Source organism: Osmerus mordax, chromosome 8, assembly GCF_038355195.1.
Source record: "Osmerus mordax isolate fOsmMor3 chromosome 8, fOsmMor3.pri, whole genome shotgun sequence".
Taxonomy (NCBI): domain Eukaryota; kingdom Metazoa; phylum Chordata; class Actinopteri; order Osmeriformes; family Osmeridae; genus Osmerus; species Osmerus mordax.
In genome coordinates this window covers 4455352-4470935 of record NC_090057.1, presented here as the reverse complement: position 1 = coordinate 4470935, position 15584 = coordinate 4455352, and the positions used below count along the sequence as shown (strand labels likewise).

The 15584-nt window shown below is 43.3% G+C and overlaps 2 protein-coding genes across 2 annotated transcripts; both read left to right on the top strand.

Annotated features, from left to right (window-relative positions):
• The first annotated feature begins 92 nt into the window (after positions 1 to 92).
• acot20 (acyl-CoA thioesterase 20) lies at positions 93 to 2327 on the top strand. The gene is made up of 3 exons (XM_067241602.1): positions 93 to 716; positions 895 to 1100; positions 1248 to 2327. Exons 1-3 carry the CDS (start codon positions 194 to 196, stop codon positions 1854 to 1856), a joined length of 1338 nt encoding a protein of 445 aa, XP_067097703.1. The 5' UTR covers positions 93 to 193; the 3' UTR covers positions 1857 to 2327.
• A 1739-nt stretch (positions 2328 to 4066) lies between these two features.
• On the top strand, positions 4067 to 8751 carry gpr176 (G protein-coupled receptor 176). Its single transcript, XM_067241601.1, is given in 5 exon segments — positions 4067 to 4159; positions 4162 to 4282; positions 5724 to 5976; positions 7529 to 8183; positions 8185 to 8751. Coding segments are annotated over 5 exon segments (1689 nt in total).
• Positions 8752 to 15584: the final 6833 nt, after the last annotated feature.

Sequence of the window (15584 nt, the reverse complement as noted above, 5' to 3'; positions counted from 1 at the left end):
ATTTGTCACAGGTTCCGCCCTCTGCCGTTTCCTCGAATAAAACGAAGTTGTTTTTTAACGTCAACGGGACTGCACATAGGAATAGACACTGAGGACAATAAAACCTTAAGGTGGCAGTAATGCAACTACGTGATTAACTCAAAAGAAGAAGAATCCAACGACGTGGACGCAAACTATCTTAACAACTTCACAAATGCAATTTCAGAGCGCTTTACGTTTACTGAAAGTGACATCTAGAGCGTTTTCACTAATAGCAATGCGTTCGACATCACATCAAGTATGCATACAACTTCTTCCAGGCCCTGGCTCTTTCTTTGACGAGGCTGTGCAGGTGAAAGTGGAGGGACTTGCACCACAACAGCAAGTGGAGTTGAGATCAAGGTTGACTGACCACAAAGGGGTCGTCTTCAAAGCGTCTTCAGTGTACATTGCAGATGCAACCGGGCAGGTGGATGTATGTACCTCCCCTTCCTTGAGCGGGACCTACACCGGTGTCGAGCCTATGGGTTTGTTTTGGTCCATGGCGCCCGAGACCCCGCACAAAAAAGTGTTTATTAAGACTGCGTCGAGTCCGATACTTGTCAACATAGACGCCCTCAGCAATACTGGTGAAGTATTGGCTTCAGAGACTAGCGAAAGGCAGTTCATGATAGAGGGCATGCGTAGGATACCACTGAAGGAGGACAAAGTTCGAGGAGTCCTGTTTCTGCCACCGGGTAAGGCTGTGTACAAGTAGCCCCCTAACCCACATAAAACATTTAGTATGCACAGTAACAACAGTTTTTTCAACAACTATTGTCTTTCCTTTCCTTCTTTCCTCTCTCTCTCTCTCTCTCTCTCTCTCTCTCTCTCTATCTCTCTCTCTCTCTCTCTCTCTCTCTCTCCCCCTTTCAGGCGAGGGTCCCTTCCCAGGAGTTGTGGATATATACACACTGGGTGGTGGTCCGTGTGAAGCACGAGCCAGTCTGCTGGCAAATAAAGGCTTTGCGGTTCTGGCCCTGGCATATTATGGATATGAAGACCTGCCCAAAATTATACCCAAGAAATTTGACCTGGAATACTTTGAAGCAGCAGTAGCTTTCCTTGGAGGACATCCCCTGGTTAGTGCAGTACATACCATGACTAGTTTCCCTAGAAAGACATTTTTCAAAGCTGTGTTTTTTGATTCCTGCTTCTATTTTGTCTAAACAATGCTGCTCTCTAGTGGTGGGTTTGTTTTTCACAAAATCAACTTTCTGTTTGTCTAGGTCCAAGGTCCTGGAATAGGTGTCATTTCAATCTCCAAAAGTGGAGATTTGGCACTGTCAATGGCATCTTTTCTGTCTAGGATCTCAGCAACAGTATCTATCAATGGCTGCAATTCACCTGTCTTGTCCTCATTGCATTACAAAGACATCATCATCCCTTACTTGGCACCCGTGTTTGAGAACATCACCGTCACACCATCTGGTATTATTGACATCCGCGATGCCCTTCCAGACCCCATGGCGACAGAGAAGACCCGGAAGTCTGTGATCCCTGTAGAACGTGCCAGTTGCCAGTTCCTCATTGTTGCCTCAGAAGATGACAGGAACTGGAACAGCTGTCTCTTCGCAGAGCAGTCTGCAGCGAGACTGAGAGACTGCAAAAAAGATAACTTTGAGTTGGTGAGGTATCCCAATGCAGGGCATTTCCTAGAGGTGCCCTTCATGCCCCATTGCCCATCTGCCTTCCATGCTGCAGTGGGTAAAGATGTGATGTTTGGGGGGCAAACAAAAGCTCATTCAGAGGCACAGTTGGACCTGTGGAGTAGAGTCCAGAAGTTCTTCAGGAAGCATCTAGAAAACCAGACACACAGCCAGAAAGCTATGCTATAACACATAAGTGCTATAATACATATGTGCCTTTGCCTCAATCAAATTCTAACATCAAACATGAGCATAAACAACATAACTAGTCACAGCACTGTCAGTAACATCTTTTAAAATGCTTGGCACAATATCTATCAAGCTAATGAGTATGTTTTAGGCAGATGATGTGGGGGGAAAATCAATGATGGAAACACCATTTAAATGAAGCTTCATGAATTCACAAGGCGAGGTGAGTGTCTCTTAACCTGAACGAACACCTCCATGGAGGTGTTCGTTGGAGGCAGACTCCCTCTGCGGCTCTTTTATCATACAAGTGGACAGCCCTTGGAGAGTATGCAATGGTTCTCAAACCATTCTGTGGTAGCTGTAGATCTAAGAACTTCAGTCTGACAATTTAATGAGCCATTGATTTATTTCCAACTGACTCACTACCACTAAAATATCAGAGAACATTAAAGTTTTTTTGTAACAAAAAGGTTTTATCGTTGTGTTGTATTACTTTGCCTCAGTTATTGTGTGTCAAACCTGGAATTGACTAACTTTTCAAAACAAATTAACATAAAGGTATAACAATTCAAATAAAAGTATGTACTTACCTCCAAAACATATAGTAGAGACATTGAAATGGTTTGAAATAAATATTGTTTGTAATCTAAAAGTAAAGTTGAATCACAATAGTCTCAGAGAATTGTTTTGAATTAGGGGTTCACATGTTGGACCAGGATTGTAACCTGACCTGTCATAGGGAGAAAATTCATCTTACCCAAGAGGAATGTCTCATGTAGCTGTTAGAGCAGAAGCTCTTTAACCAGTGGCAATATAGTTGCAACATTTGGCTCCTAGAATTAATTTGATAGGCTACCAAAACAATTGTAGTATGTAGATTATATGAGAATAGCCCAACCCTGATTTATAAAGCGCAATAATTGATCACTTTGTTGATAAAAAATACAAACTATGATGGAATTGCTTTTTCCACTTAATTTTTCCTTCATTCATTGCAGTATTTTTACACCGCTAACTCGGAACTCGGGTCAACTCTAACCCTAGACATTTGACTGCAGTGTTTTCCTAAAATACTGTACAAAATCATATTTCTATAATCATTTCTAATATGTAATCAAACCATTTAAAACGTTATATAGGCCTATGTATATTTCAGAGGTTGGATTTTTCCCTCACTTCCAGACACCGACACAACCATTTTTCTTGGGAATAACATTTGGGAAACTGCTATACAGTCACTGAACAAGACCTGTGCAACTCAGTGCGAAGGTCCAAAGATTCCATAGCCTGAAGAGAGGAGTGGCTCAAAAATCGTCTTGCTAAACCCCTTGAGGAATATTCGGCGTCTCGCACCATCGCCGAGAGGGGACAGCCCAACCAACTGACAGACAAACGCGCGGCACCAATATTTTCATGCATGGTGAGACTATTCAGGCACGAACGGTTTTTAATAACACAAACTAAAATCTATCACGAAATGGGCATCATCACAATCCGCTGACTCCAGGTGCAGATTGTAATACCTTATCGGAGCTAAACGTAGCCTGAGCTTTATTTTTCAGATAAAGGCAAGACTATAATCGTATTGGGTCGACAAAATAACTCACGGAGGTAGGCTTCATTTATGGACATAGAAGAAGAAAGAAAATCTTATTCTATTTTTCCTTTTGGATAAATCAGATCAGTGTGATGTGGGAAAGTGCGGTTTGGGCGAAACATGCAGGTTATTTCTCCATGTAACTGTGAAGACAGAATAACCCATTGTGTCACTGTTTAGATTATTGGCATCCGAATATGAGATGTTTCGTGGCAGTGTTCTTCCTTTGACATCACCATTTAAAGCGTGCTTTTTGTAGGCTAAGTGCGCGGAATTGATTAGAGATGTCATTTTATTTAATGACAGAAGGCTACGGGTGTAGACGAAAGAAATGTAACCTAGGTATATGCAACTGGTTTAAATGAGGTAAAATCAAACGAGTTGAATTGTCAGTATTTTATTATGTGGGGTTTAAATAGAGAAATTAATGAACACATTGAATTATGTCTTGAAACACCACCAGGCAGGGCAGATTGCCATTTCGAAGCCAAATCCATTGGGTTACACATGCGGCAGTCTTGGAGATAATCCACGCCACTATCAAGCACTTGTTAGGTTTCCTATTCATAAATATGCAATTATTAGTTTAATTACCCCCGTGCGGTGATTTGAAATGGATGTTGGCAGCTGGGTACCGACCGCAGGGGACGGGTCTGCAAATTTGACTGCGGCCAACCTTTTGCTGGACTTCCAAAACGCTTCGGTCCAAGTACACCATGGGATAACGAGGTGACACGTTTGAAGAATCAGCAGCGCCTCACCCAAGAACAAGTCTACCGGGACTTTACCACCACCATACAAGTTCTTGACTTGATTGGGTGTCTGTTTGGTAAGTGTTTGTTCTGAATGACTGAATCCTAGCCGCACACACGTGCTTTGACAAGAACATCTGAATAAAGACATCAAGTAAATATTAAGTTACCAGCAGCAGTAGGCCGACAACAGGAACGTGACAGACATAAGTCTAAATGTAAACAGGTAATTCAGTTGAACTGTTAGTCGATGTGACAAATGGCTAGCAGATCATCAGACATAAAAGGAAACTTTAGTTATACTCTTATATATACTATTTTTTAGGAGGAAATGTTGTTCAGAAGTTGCACGTGAAATGCTATTTAAATTAGCATTGGGTTCAAACATTTGAGTTAGGTGTGACCACTTGATAGGCCTACTAGATCAACAATAAGATACTGTCACAATTTATTAAATATTGCCTCTACATACTTTTTACAAACAATACAGAGACAGTGTCAGAGGACTGCCGATTGTTTATGAAAATAACACAGCAGCTTAGGAGATCTGAGAGTTAATGGATTTACCAGAAGCATACAAGAGCCTATGTGTGTGTGTGTGTGTGTTTTACATTGCTGTATCGCCTCTTGAGGATTACAGAAACAGCAATCAGAGGTGTATGCTTAAATCATGGTATGCATTGATGCTATATTTGTTGCCTATGTAGCAGTCAAGACCCGTTATCAGAACCTACCCAAACATTCTCAAAATGTAGGGACTTATCTTTTACTTTCACCAGCACTTCTTAATTCAGGATTCATAAAAGACATGCAGATATGGGTATTACTTCTCAACTGCCCATCCGATTTGTTCTTTTTTTTTTTACTTTCTCCTTAACAGCAATCCGAAACGAGTCTTGACACCAGTCTACTTTCATGACGAGTCACATTGACGATAACAAAGTCTACACCCACTTTTGTACATGCATGATTTATTATTTTTCATTAAGTGTGGGAGCGTAAGAGGCAGGTTCAAATGGTGTTGAAGGGTGGTGCTAACTGCTGTGTGCACACATGTACTGTGCCATGTGGTTTGTGTCAATATCATGCCATAAGCTTAGAGGTGAAATCCCACCAGCATGTTGCAGGTTTCACTTCTTTCTTAACCACATTGAACTGTGTTGAACATGGTACAGTTATACAATTGTTTCTTATCTTATTGTGTGAGTTGTTTTTTGTCTGTTTATCTGGATCCTGTCTTCAATGAAGTTTGAATATAATTGAACACACCCTCACTATTCACTCTGTCATACTATCTTCTAACCATAAAACTTTCCTCTCTTCCCCTCCCTCCTCGACTCTCCTCTCTCCCCCTCCCTCCTCGACTCTCCTCTCTCCCCCTCCCTCCTCGACTCTCCTCTCTCCCCTCCCCCCTCGACTCTCTCTCTCCCCCTCCCCCCTCGACTCTCTCTCTCCCCCTCCCCCCTCTCCTCTCTCTCTCCCTTGTCCCCTCTCTTTTCCTTCTGTCTTCCTCCTCAGGCAATGCCATGGTGCTGTGGTGCACCTGCTGCACCAACGTCTTCAAGTCTGTGACCAGGTGCTTCATCAAGAACCTGGCGTGTTCTGGTATCTGTGCCGGCCTGGTGTGTGTGCCGTTCGACGTGGCCTTGGGCGCTAGCCCTCCTTGTTGCTGGTGGCTCCACACACTGTTGGTCTGCAAGACTATCAAGTTTCTGCACAAGCTCTTCTGCTCTGTCACCGTGTTAAGCTTTGCTGTCATCGCTCTCGACAGGTGAAGCACACAACAAACTTAGATACAAATACGCATTTGAGGCTATTAGGCGTACGCTATTAAGCTGTTTAGCTCTATGATGTTTTTGTTTTCACAAATTAAGAAATGGTATGTAGCCTATTTGCCTAGTTTCTCTGACTGCCCACCAGGCCTTGGCAGTTTGAAACCAGTCCTGTTGTCATAACATGACCATAAACGCTCACAAATCCATTCCACACAGTAGGAGATGCATCACATACAGGCGTCCGGAAGGGAAACTGTGTTTTTTATATCTAGAGAATTTAAAAAAACAATTTTCTATCTCCATCTACCCCCTGTGGAGTGGAGTTTGGGTGGAAATCAATGGTGCATGTGTACTCCACACTGAGTGGATGTCTCTAGCTTCTCCTGCCGTGCTCAGAACCGCTGCCAAAACCAGGGAGTCCACTGGGAGCAATGACACATCCACTACTACACACTCACACACCTTCCATTGAAGGCAACACGCATGCTCTCTCTCTCTCTCTCTCTCTCTCTCTCTCTCTCTCTCTCTCTCTCTCTCTCTCTTTCTCTCTCTCTCTCTCTCTCTCTCTCTCTCTCTCTCTCTCTCTCTCTCTTCTCTCTCTCTCTCTGTCTCTCTCTCTCTCTGTCTCTCTCTCTCTCTCTCTCTCTCTCTCTCTCTCTGTCTCTCTCTCTCTCTCTCTCTCTCTCTCTCTCTCTCTCTCTCTGTCTCATATCAGCTTTGTGTTACACAGGGATGATTTAAGACTGTAGATTCTCATTTTCAGTCCCAACCATAGCCCCTCAAGGGCCTGTGCTTCCATAGCAACATAGCAACAGTCAGAACCATCTATCCACTGAATAATGTATTTTCTGTTGAGAGCTGTTAAGAGAGGGAAATACAGCAGGCAAGTTGAGAAGGGAACATGCAAAACACATAACTGTGTGTACACAGACAAACATACTATCCATCTAACGTTCGTAAATGCTTGCTGAAGACTATGAAGTGTATCTGAAGACACAAGCGCCTTCACTCAGTCTGTATTCTGATCCCTCTCTCCTCCTATAAACAAGCACCACACAGAGACGAGACTTGGACTCTATTGTACAGCTCTCATACATTTGAATTACAAGTGGAAGACAGACACCTAATATCTCTCTGTGGACCACTGCATTATACTGTAGAGTTATCCTGCACATTAAAACACTAATGAGATGATTGTCTTGTGAGAAAGAAAGAAAAAAACTCCACAAGAAACTGGCATGTAGTGCATGCTTTAGCCTAAGTACCCTTGAAACCCTTGAGTCTCAACAGAAGAGTCCTTGAAAATCTGCCCTGTTTGTGATGCTTGGAGAGAACAAGATGTTAGTTTCTCAAAAAATGCTTTTTTTGTGACACTGGTGACTACGTATAAGGCACTTTCTGTGTTCTCTCTGAAAACCGATAGAAAGATATTTTACCACTGTACATTGTACACTTCAGGCAATGTGGTCACAAACACAACACATTGCAACATAATTATGCAGTATACACACTGTCTGATACGTTATCCTTGCATTCTGTTGTCCCTAGATACTACTCTGTCCTGTACCCTCTAGAAAGGAAGATCTCGGATACCAAATCTCGAGAACTGGTCATCTATGTGTGGATCCATGCTGCCGTGGTGAGCGTGCCCGTGTTCGCCGTCACCAACGTAACGGACATTTACGCCACGTCCTCCTGCTCGGACAGCCGGCCTCGCTCCATGGGCCACCTGGTCTATGTGGTGGTGTACAACGTCACCACGGTGATCCTTCCTCTGGCCGTGGTCTTCCTGTTTATGGTCCTGATCCGTCGAGCCCTCAGCACTAGCCAGAAGAAGAAAGTCATCATTGCTGCTTTGAGGACACCTCAGAACAGCATCTCCATCCCGTACGTGTCCCAGCGCGAGGCTGAGCTCCACGCCACCCTCCTGGCTGTGGTGCTGGCCTTCTCGGCCTGCAGCGCCCCCTACGGAGTCCTGGTGGTCTACCGCAGCATCCTGGGGGAGAGCGAGGAGCTGTCTCCCTCCCTGTACCTCACGGCCATCTGGCTGCCCAAGCTGTCCCTGCTCACCAACCCTCTGCTGTTCTTGACGGTGAACCGTTCCGCCCGGCGGTGCCTGCTGGACCTGGTGGCCCGGCTGCACAGACGCTACAGCCGCCGCAACGTGGTCAGTACCGCGGGGCTGGGTGGCGAAGGCGGAGCCGGGGGGGCCCGTGGGGCTGGAGGCCTCGGCCCGCTCAGGTAGCCAGCTTCTGGAGATGTTCAACATTGGGCAGCAGCAGATCTTCCGACCCACCGATGAAGAAGAGGAGGAGGTGGAGAATGAGATCCCCACAACAGGGCTTGGGACTCAGTTGAATGAGGACCTCCAGGAAAGGCCAAGACTTGTAGGGCAAGGGGAGGCCACTGGCCCCCACTTGGATACCTTGCCACAGGCTGGAGTTGGGGAGGGAACAGTTGTGGCCAAGGAGTTCCCTCCCCCTGCCGTAGCTCTGCGGGGGTCCCCGATCCACACCTGCGCTTATACCTCCTCGGCACAGGTGGCCCCGGCCACGCCCACGGAGCCTGAGGACGCCACCCAGTTTGGGTTTGGGCCCTTTGAGCTGCCGCCCCAGTGGCTGCCTGAGACCAGGAACAGTAAGAAGAGACTGCTGCCCCCCTTGGGGAACACTCCGGAAGAGCTGATCCAGACCAAGCAGCCCCGCCCACGGCCCGAGCGCCGCATCAGCAGAAACAACAAGGTCAGCACGTTCCCCAGTGTTGACCCCTGAACCCTCACCTATGACTAGACTTCCGACCTAGGACCCAGGCAGCGCTGGCTGGAAGTCAGATTTGACAGTGATGGACGTACCTGGTTGGCCTTCACACAGTTTCTTTCTTTCTATCTTTCTCTGAAACAATTGACTTGTACTGTCTGCTAAATACCAGAAGGGATGCCTATTGTGCTTTCCAGTTATTGACAAAAGAATCTTGACTAGTCATTCTATGTGACTATGTCACCTATAGTATGCCATTCTAGTCACTTATAGTATACTATATTCTGTGAGCATTCCAGCTTGTGATCAGGTTGAGGTCCGTGTTAGGATTTCATCACAGGAGCTGGAATCCATCTTTATCACATGGATAAAATTTCTTGCGATTTACAAATCCAATAATCTCGTTGTAAGGAAGCAGACACTCAAAGTTATAATTTATTTTCTAAAACAACTGATAAAACTTTTCTTCAGTCACTATTATTATACTGTATACTGTGCATTATTATGTTGCTAGGCAGGTTAGTTCAATAATGAATTTTTGTATTAATTCTTTCACCTCTACTGTTTGTGGAAACATTGTGCTTTCACACACTGTATAGTCTGTTAACTGGGGCTTACGTCATCAAAGTGAGTCAGTCATACTTTGTTCAGAAATATCTGTAATGCCTGTGCCAACCTTATATTTATGTTGTTTTTTATGTAGATTTTCCTTCTTGAGGTGCAGCGGCATAGCCTTTCTGCTCTACTGCCTTTGAGTTGCCCCCCCCCCCTCCGATTTGCACTCAAAGGTGAATTGAATCTAATGAATAATTACATGACAATGCAATTGTACAGTAAATATGTTGTATAAAAAAGACTTGTGGAGTTAATTATTGTGCTGTATTCAATTTCTGACTTAAAGGATATCTCATAGGTGGGAGCTGTACATGGAAGGATTGAGAAGGGTTTGGTTTGATCCTATGCCAAGATCGACCCTATTGACTTAACCTTAGGGGACCGTCAAATCAATGCCCTGCTTCATTTCACGTGTGCTATAAAAGAAGTATCACATCATGAAAAGGTATTTGGGAGCCACATTTTGGTATCTCTTGATATCTCAGAATGTTATTTAACATGTATCTTGCTGTAGGTAAGAAATTGGTCCAATCCGTTATCTTAATGCTAGCATGGAATATCTGTATCGTGGAAATTTCGCTCTTTTTCAGAAGCATCAACCAACATAATGTACTGTATCATCTCCTGAGATTGAGGTAAACATAACCAGGCACCGTTTAAATATTTGTCAAACATCTTTCCCTGGTGCACAATCCAGACATCCTATCCATAGTGATCTCAATCCATATTGGGCACTCAACCATGGACAAGGCAACATGGCTATCACAACCATGGAATAGGAAGATTGCTCTTAGAAGGTTGCTCTTAGAAGGTTAATAAATACTGAAACCTAAAATCTTTTCAAGTGAGAGTTTCTGGAATCAACAAATACCACAAATATCGAATCATTACAAACCCAAGCAAAAGCAACAGTCAGTCTGTCACACCACATTTAGTATACAAGCATTTCCATCCCTTCAGGCACTCCAGATAAATCCTTTTTGTTACTAGGCAGTGGAACAAATCAATAAAACCTTTAAGAAATCAGTTTTTATTTGCTCTAACTTGCTCTGTCTCTCTCTCTTGGGTTACGGTTTCCGAGCAACATGATTCATTAAATCATCCAACTGCCTCACTTTTTCCAAGGATAAATCTGCTCTAAGAGTAGATAATGTTCTCCAAGGGTGGAGGAAGAATGTAATTTCTGTTTTACCACAATGGGATTATGATTTTAAATGTTTTTGTGGTGCAGTGTTCTCTAAATAACCCTTGTATTATTATGCATGTGGTGGCGTAATAGTCTAGACAATAACCGATCGGCTTAAAACCCACGCGAAAGCTTCTAAATGCATTCTCCCGGTAACGCCTAATATGAAACTACAAAGGTGTTTTATTCCTCTTATAGCATGTCTTGGGAGAGGTATTTCACCTTCTCAATCCGATATGTGTAAGTGTGTGTTTAAGTAAAATACTTCAGATTAGGACTGTAACTCTTATGACCTGAATTTAGACAACCCATAGCTGATTGGAAAAAGGTATAATCTTCTTTGGAGTCACAGACCAGTGCAGACTGGGTTTAGGCTGGAGCACATGACATTCTCAAAGTACAGAAAAGAGAACAGAGTCTCTGATTGTTAACAGCTTTGGATTGTTAGATTTCTTATGCAGCCATTGTGGTCAGTCCTTACCCTTGCCGTCATCATCGGTATCCTCAGCTGTTACACGTCCCAATACAAGCAAATCATCATTATCTTTACTACCATTACAATGTTTACAAACAGGCTTTAAGCTGCACTTCCGGGGCGGGTTTATTAAATAGCTCGGAAAGGTATTGGTTTTTCTGGGTGCTGCATTTGAAGTGGTCGACTAGCTTACCTTTTTAGGGTTAGAAGAATAGGAAAAGATTTGAGAATTTAGTTGAATGGAAAGTAATATGGCCCAGTTGCCATTCATTTAAACCAGTCACTACAGTCACAGTATGACACGAATGTGTCATACTGGTTCCTGATTCACACACACACAAAAACTCTTGCTCTACTCTTGCACTCTTGCTTATTTTATTGTGACATAGTGTACCATAGCTACCATATTCCTGACAACTGGAAGCAACAGATTATTTAATTAGCGAGGTTGCTTGGCAACAGGTATCCTAGCTGCTTCAAAGCCTGTGCTATGCATAATAGTTGACTTAATTGGATGTAGTAGTCACTGACCGCACCCCCATTGTTGGCATGGAAAATGGTGCTATTGACAAAGTGAATTGAGTGTTAAGATTATAATGGTGGCCAGATGTAAGGGTCACAACACACAGCATTGGCTGACACTCTCTTTGTATCTCCTTCAGGAATATTCCACACCTTACTCTCACACACCACTTTAGTAAGTGGGGAGTCAGGTGGCTGAGCGGTGAGGGAATCGGGCTAGTAATACGAAGGTTGCCAGTTCGATTCCCGGTCATGCCAACTGATGTTGTGTCCTTGGGCAAGGCACTTCACCCTACTTGCCTCAGGGGAATGTCCCTGTACTTACTGTAAGTCGCTCTGGATAAGAGTGTCTGCTAAATGACTAAATGTAAATGTAGTAAACAACAGAACATCGTTTAAACGAATACTACTCTATACAGCCTTTCTTGATTGTATATTTAGTGCACAGTTTGTTGTTGTTAATCAGAAATATTGTTTGTGTGTGTGTGTGAGTTACAGGTCCTTGTGCCCCAGTAATGATGAGCAGAATTCTACCACCCATGAGCTCTTTTGGGATGAATGTACACTTATCTGCATTTCTTAATCCCCCCATCTCTAATCCAGTCATGAACATCTCACTGACGAATGAGTACATTGGCCATGTACAACTCTCTTCTATTTTCCCCTTTCCCCTTTGACCCCTCTCTCTCCACATACATAATTACAGTAAAACGTGTCAAATAAAAACTTTTAAAAGTTTATATTTTGTCCTAAGTGAGGGGTTTTGTGCTTGGAGTGAGAGCCTCTCACCCTGAATCAGATGTTCCAACCTCGACGTGCTTGTTCCATCACTGTCCTCATTTGTCTCACGCATTCTGCTTCCTCTGAACGTCTTCATTTTGATCACCCCAGAAGGACGGGTCTCTTCTCCGTGCCCCCTACAGAGGCCGCGGCCTGAGGTCCTCCCCTCCACAGTGCCCCCCCTGCAGAGTCTGCTGCAGTATCAATCTGTCCTCCCTCTCTCTCTCCGCAGAGCGGAGGAGAGCCTCATCAAGCCCCGGGGAGCCTAAGCGATTGGTGAAGATAATGACAGTTGTCATGGATTCAAGGAAAAAGGGTTGTTCTCTAAATGGCATTTTATGACAGCCATTATAGGGGTGTCATAGAGAAAATGCAATTTCCTCTTTCTGTGAATTCATTCATTCCGTGTGATGGTTGGATTTAAAGCATTGTATCTTTTGAAAATGAAAAAATTCTAGATTTAGCAGGTTTGGATAATACACTTATGATTGACATTTTTCACATGTTGTCAAATGATCTTCTTATCAAACTGGCAAGACGGTTTCATGAGCTAAACATTATGCTCACTGGTAACAAGGAAAAAACGATGGTATTTATTTTACTCAGCTCAAATCAATGGTTATTCTAGTTTGGCTCAGTCACACACTAGCTCTGAATATCCAGCTTCTTCCTGCATAAATGCATTACAGCTTCACACCCCATGTTTGAAAACACCCACATTTTGGATAGTTATTTTCTTCTCCCAAACGTCTGCGGTTTGCAATCAATATGGAGAGGTCACTCAGGTTGCATGTCAACTGCATTTATAAATCCTCTATTTACCTCGGAGCAATCTTACAGGTCATGTCTATGTAGCACCATGACAATTATCTCTAAAAGCAACAATCACATCTGCACAAAGGCAATGAAAGCAACAGTAGAGCCAGAAAGGAAAGGGAGTGAATGTGTGTATAAGTGTGTGTTGTGTGTGTGTTGTGTTTGTGTTGTGTGTGTGTATAAGTGTGTGTTGTGTGTGTGTTGTGTTTGTGTTGTGTGTGTGTATAAGTGTGTGTTGTGTGTGTGTATAAGTGTGTGTTGTGTGTGTGTATAAGTGTGTGTTGTGTGTGTGTATAAGTGTGTGTTGTGTGTGTGTGTGTGTGTATAAGAGAGTGTGTGTATCAGCCAGGTGGGGGAGGGCACGGAGAGGTGGATGAGGTGTGAGAAGGCTGATAGAGAGATCTGAAGTGTTCTTCAGAATAATCTGCCTTCCCACTGATGCTCTTTAACTGTCACTGTCCATCACTGTCAGAGAGGACAGCGAACCCTTTATTTCTTCAGGTTGCATCATGCAGAATTGACTTGGCAAAGTCAATTCTGAATGGTACAACATATTGTTCCTCAGAGAGAGAGAGAAAGAGAGAGAGAGAGAGAGAGAGAGAGAGAGAGAGAGAGAGAGAGAGGGAGAGAGAGAGAGAGAGAGAGAGAGAGAGAGAGAGGGAGAGAGAGAGAGAGAGAGAGAGAGAGAGAGAAAGAGAGAAAGAGAGAAAGAGAGAAAGAGAGAAAGAGAGAAAGAGAGAGAGATATGTTACAAATATATATGTTACAACAACAACTGTATACAATATATTTGGATAAGATAAGGAATGCAGTAAGAACGCTTTGGCAAACTGAAGATGATGCACTTTGTAAAACGTTCAGTGTCTTTAAATAGATTAGGTGCACCAGATAACTGACCTTTCGGCCTAATATATGTGTAGACGTGTTTTTCCAGCATTGGTGTCTGTGAAAAAATGGGATGTACTGGTGAAGGAAACAAGTGAAAGACTGAGAGAAGGAGGAAGAATAATCACTTTTGCTGTTCAAAGGAACTCAAAATGTATCCATGGCAACACCCCCCCCCCTCCCTCCAACTCCATGGGTAGAGAATCCTGGATGCAATATTGCAAGCCTGTGAGATCTACTGAAATCTCACTTATCTTCACAGAGATTGGCATCAGGGCTGTTGCTTTATTGCTGTATTCCCAGTTTAATGATAGAAGCAGGGCTATACCTTTGTATGTAATCTATAATAAATATAGACCAAAGATAAACAGTTCATATAGAATGATTTCTTAAAAGACATTCCGGTCTTTTTTACCTTTCCAATAAGAGGAAAATTGGAACCATAAAGAAGATGATGACATGATGAAAATTGCACTGTGCTCCAACTCACTTATACCTGATTCTGATGGAGACAAATACAGGTGCCTTTTGTGTATCTCTTCCTGGTAGTGCTTCTGCCTTACAACACTCTCCTATCTGTATTTATTTTATATTTTGTTTGATGGCATTTCTAGACCATTGCATGTCAATAAGAATTGTTATGTTGTTACAACAGTCCTGAACAAGCATACAAACTAACTATAGAGGGCACTGTTGTTTCACAGAATGCAAACACTGGAAGGGAGATACAACTACAAGCTACAGGTCTAAAGTGTGTGTGTGTGTGTGTGTGTTGGGGGGGGGGGGGGTCATGTATGTACTCCTGCAATAACCTGTTATTGTTCTGGTTCATAAAGCAGGCTGTGAAATCTGTCATTCTCTTAACTGCCTGGCTGGTATAAATCCATGTGGCTGAGTGGCTGGACAGGCAGCCAAACTATCACTGTGTGACCTCACACAAGCTCTTATTAGCCAACCATAAACAGCAAAGCTATATACCTATATAACCTATATAAAGCAATTGGTGTGGCAGTTATATATAAAGAAGGCCCTGTGCAAAGTGAAAGCTCCACACTTTGGATGGGAGTGGCGATTGATTTAATCCTTTTGATTTATGACAACAACAATACTTCAAGAAAAATCTATATGCAGTGCATAAATCGGTAAAAGCGACTTTGCAAACAGCGTAGACAGTTTGAAAACACCTCCGTGTCGAGTCAAACGTTGGATTTGAAAAGAAAACCAGTTGTGTAGCCCCACCTTGTGACCAACAAGAATAATGCATCCACTATCCACAGTGTGTTCAGAATCAGAATCAGAATCAGAATTCGGTTTATTCACCATTGTTATACAAGTTATACAAACACGGAATTTACTGTGGCAGGGAGGTGCAAACACTGAATTAACAGACAAAACAAGACAAAACAGAGCGCACCTAGCAACCGAGGCAGCCATCATCGGCGCCATCTTGGATCGAAAAAGTGTTGGATAAGACCGTGGAAGCAGGACTAGAGAATGGTGTTGATGCACGTGTGTGTGCATTCATGTCAGTGCATGTGAGCGTGTGTGCGTGTATGTGTGTGTGCTGAG

Bases quoted from the DNA above. Each gene is read 5' to 3' on its own strand.
- acot20 (XM_067241602.1), top strand. From the start codon at position 194: ATGCAATTTCAGAGCGCTTTACGTTTACTGAAAGTGACATCTAGAGCG. The intron at 717-894 runs GTAAGGCTGTGT...TCCCCCTTTCAG, and splicing joins AGTCCTGTTTCTGCCACCGG to GCGAGGGTCCCTTCCCAGGA. The intron at 1,101-1,247 runs GTTAGTGCAGTA...CTGTTTGTCTAG, and splicing joins TCCTTGGAGGACATCCCCTG to GTCCAAGGTCCTGGAATAGG.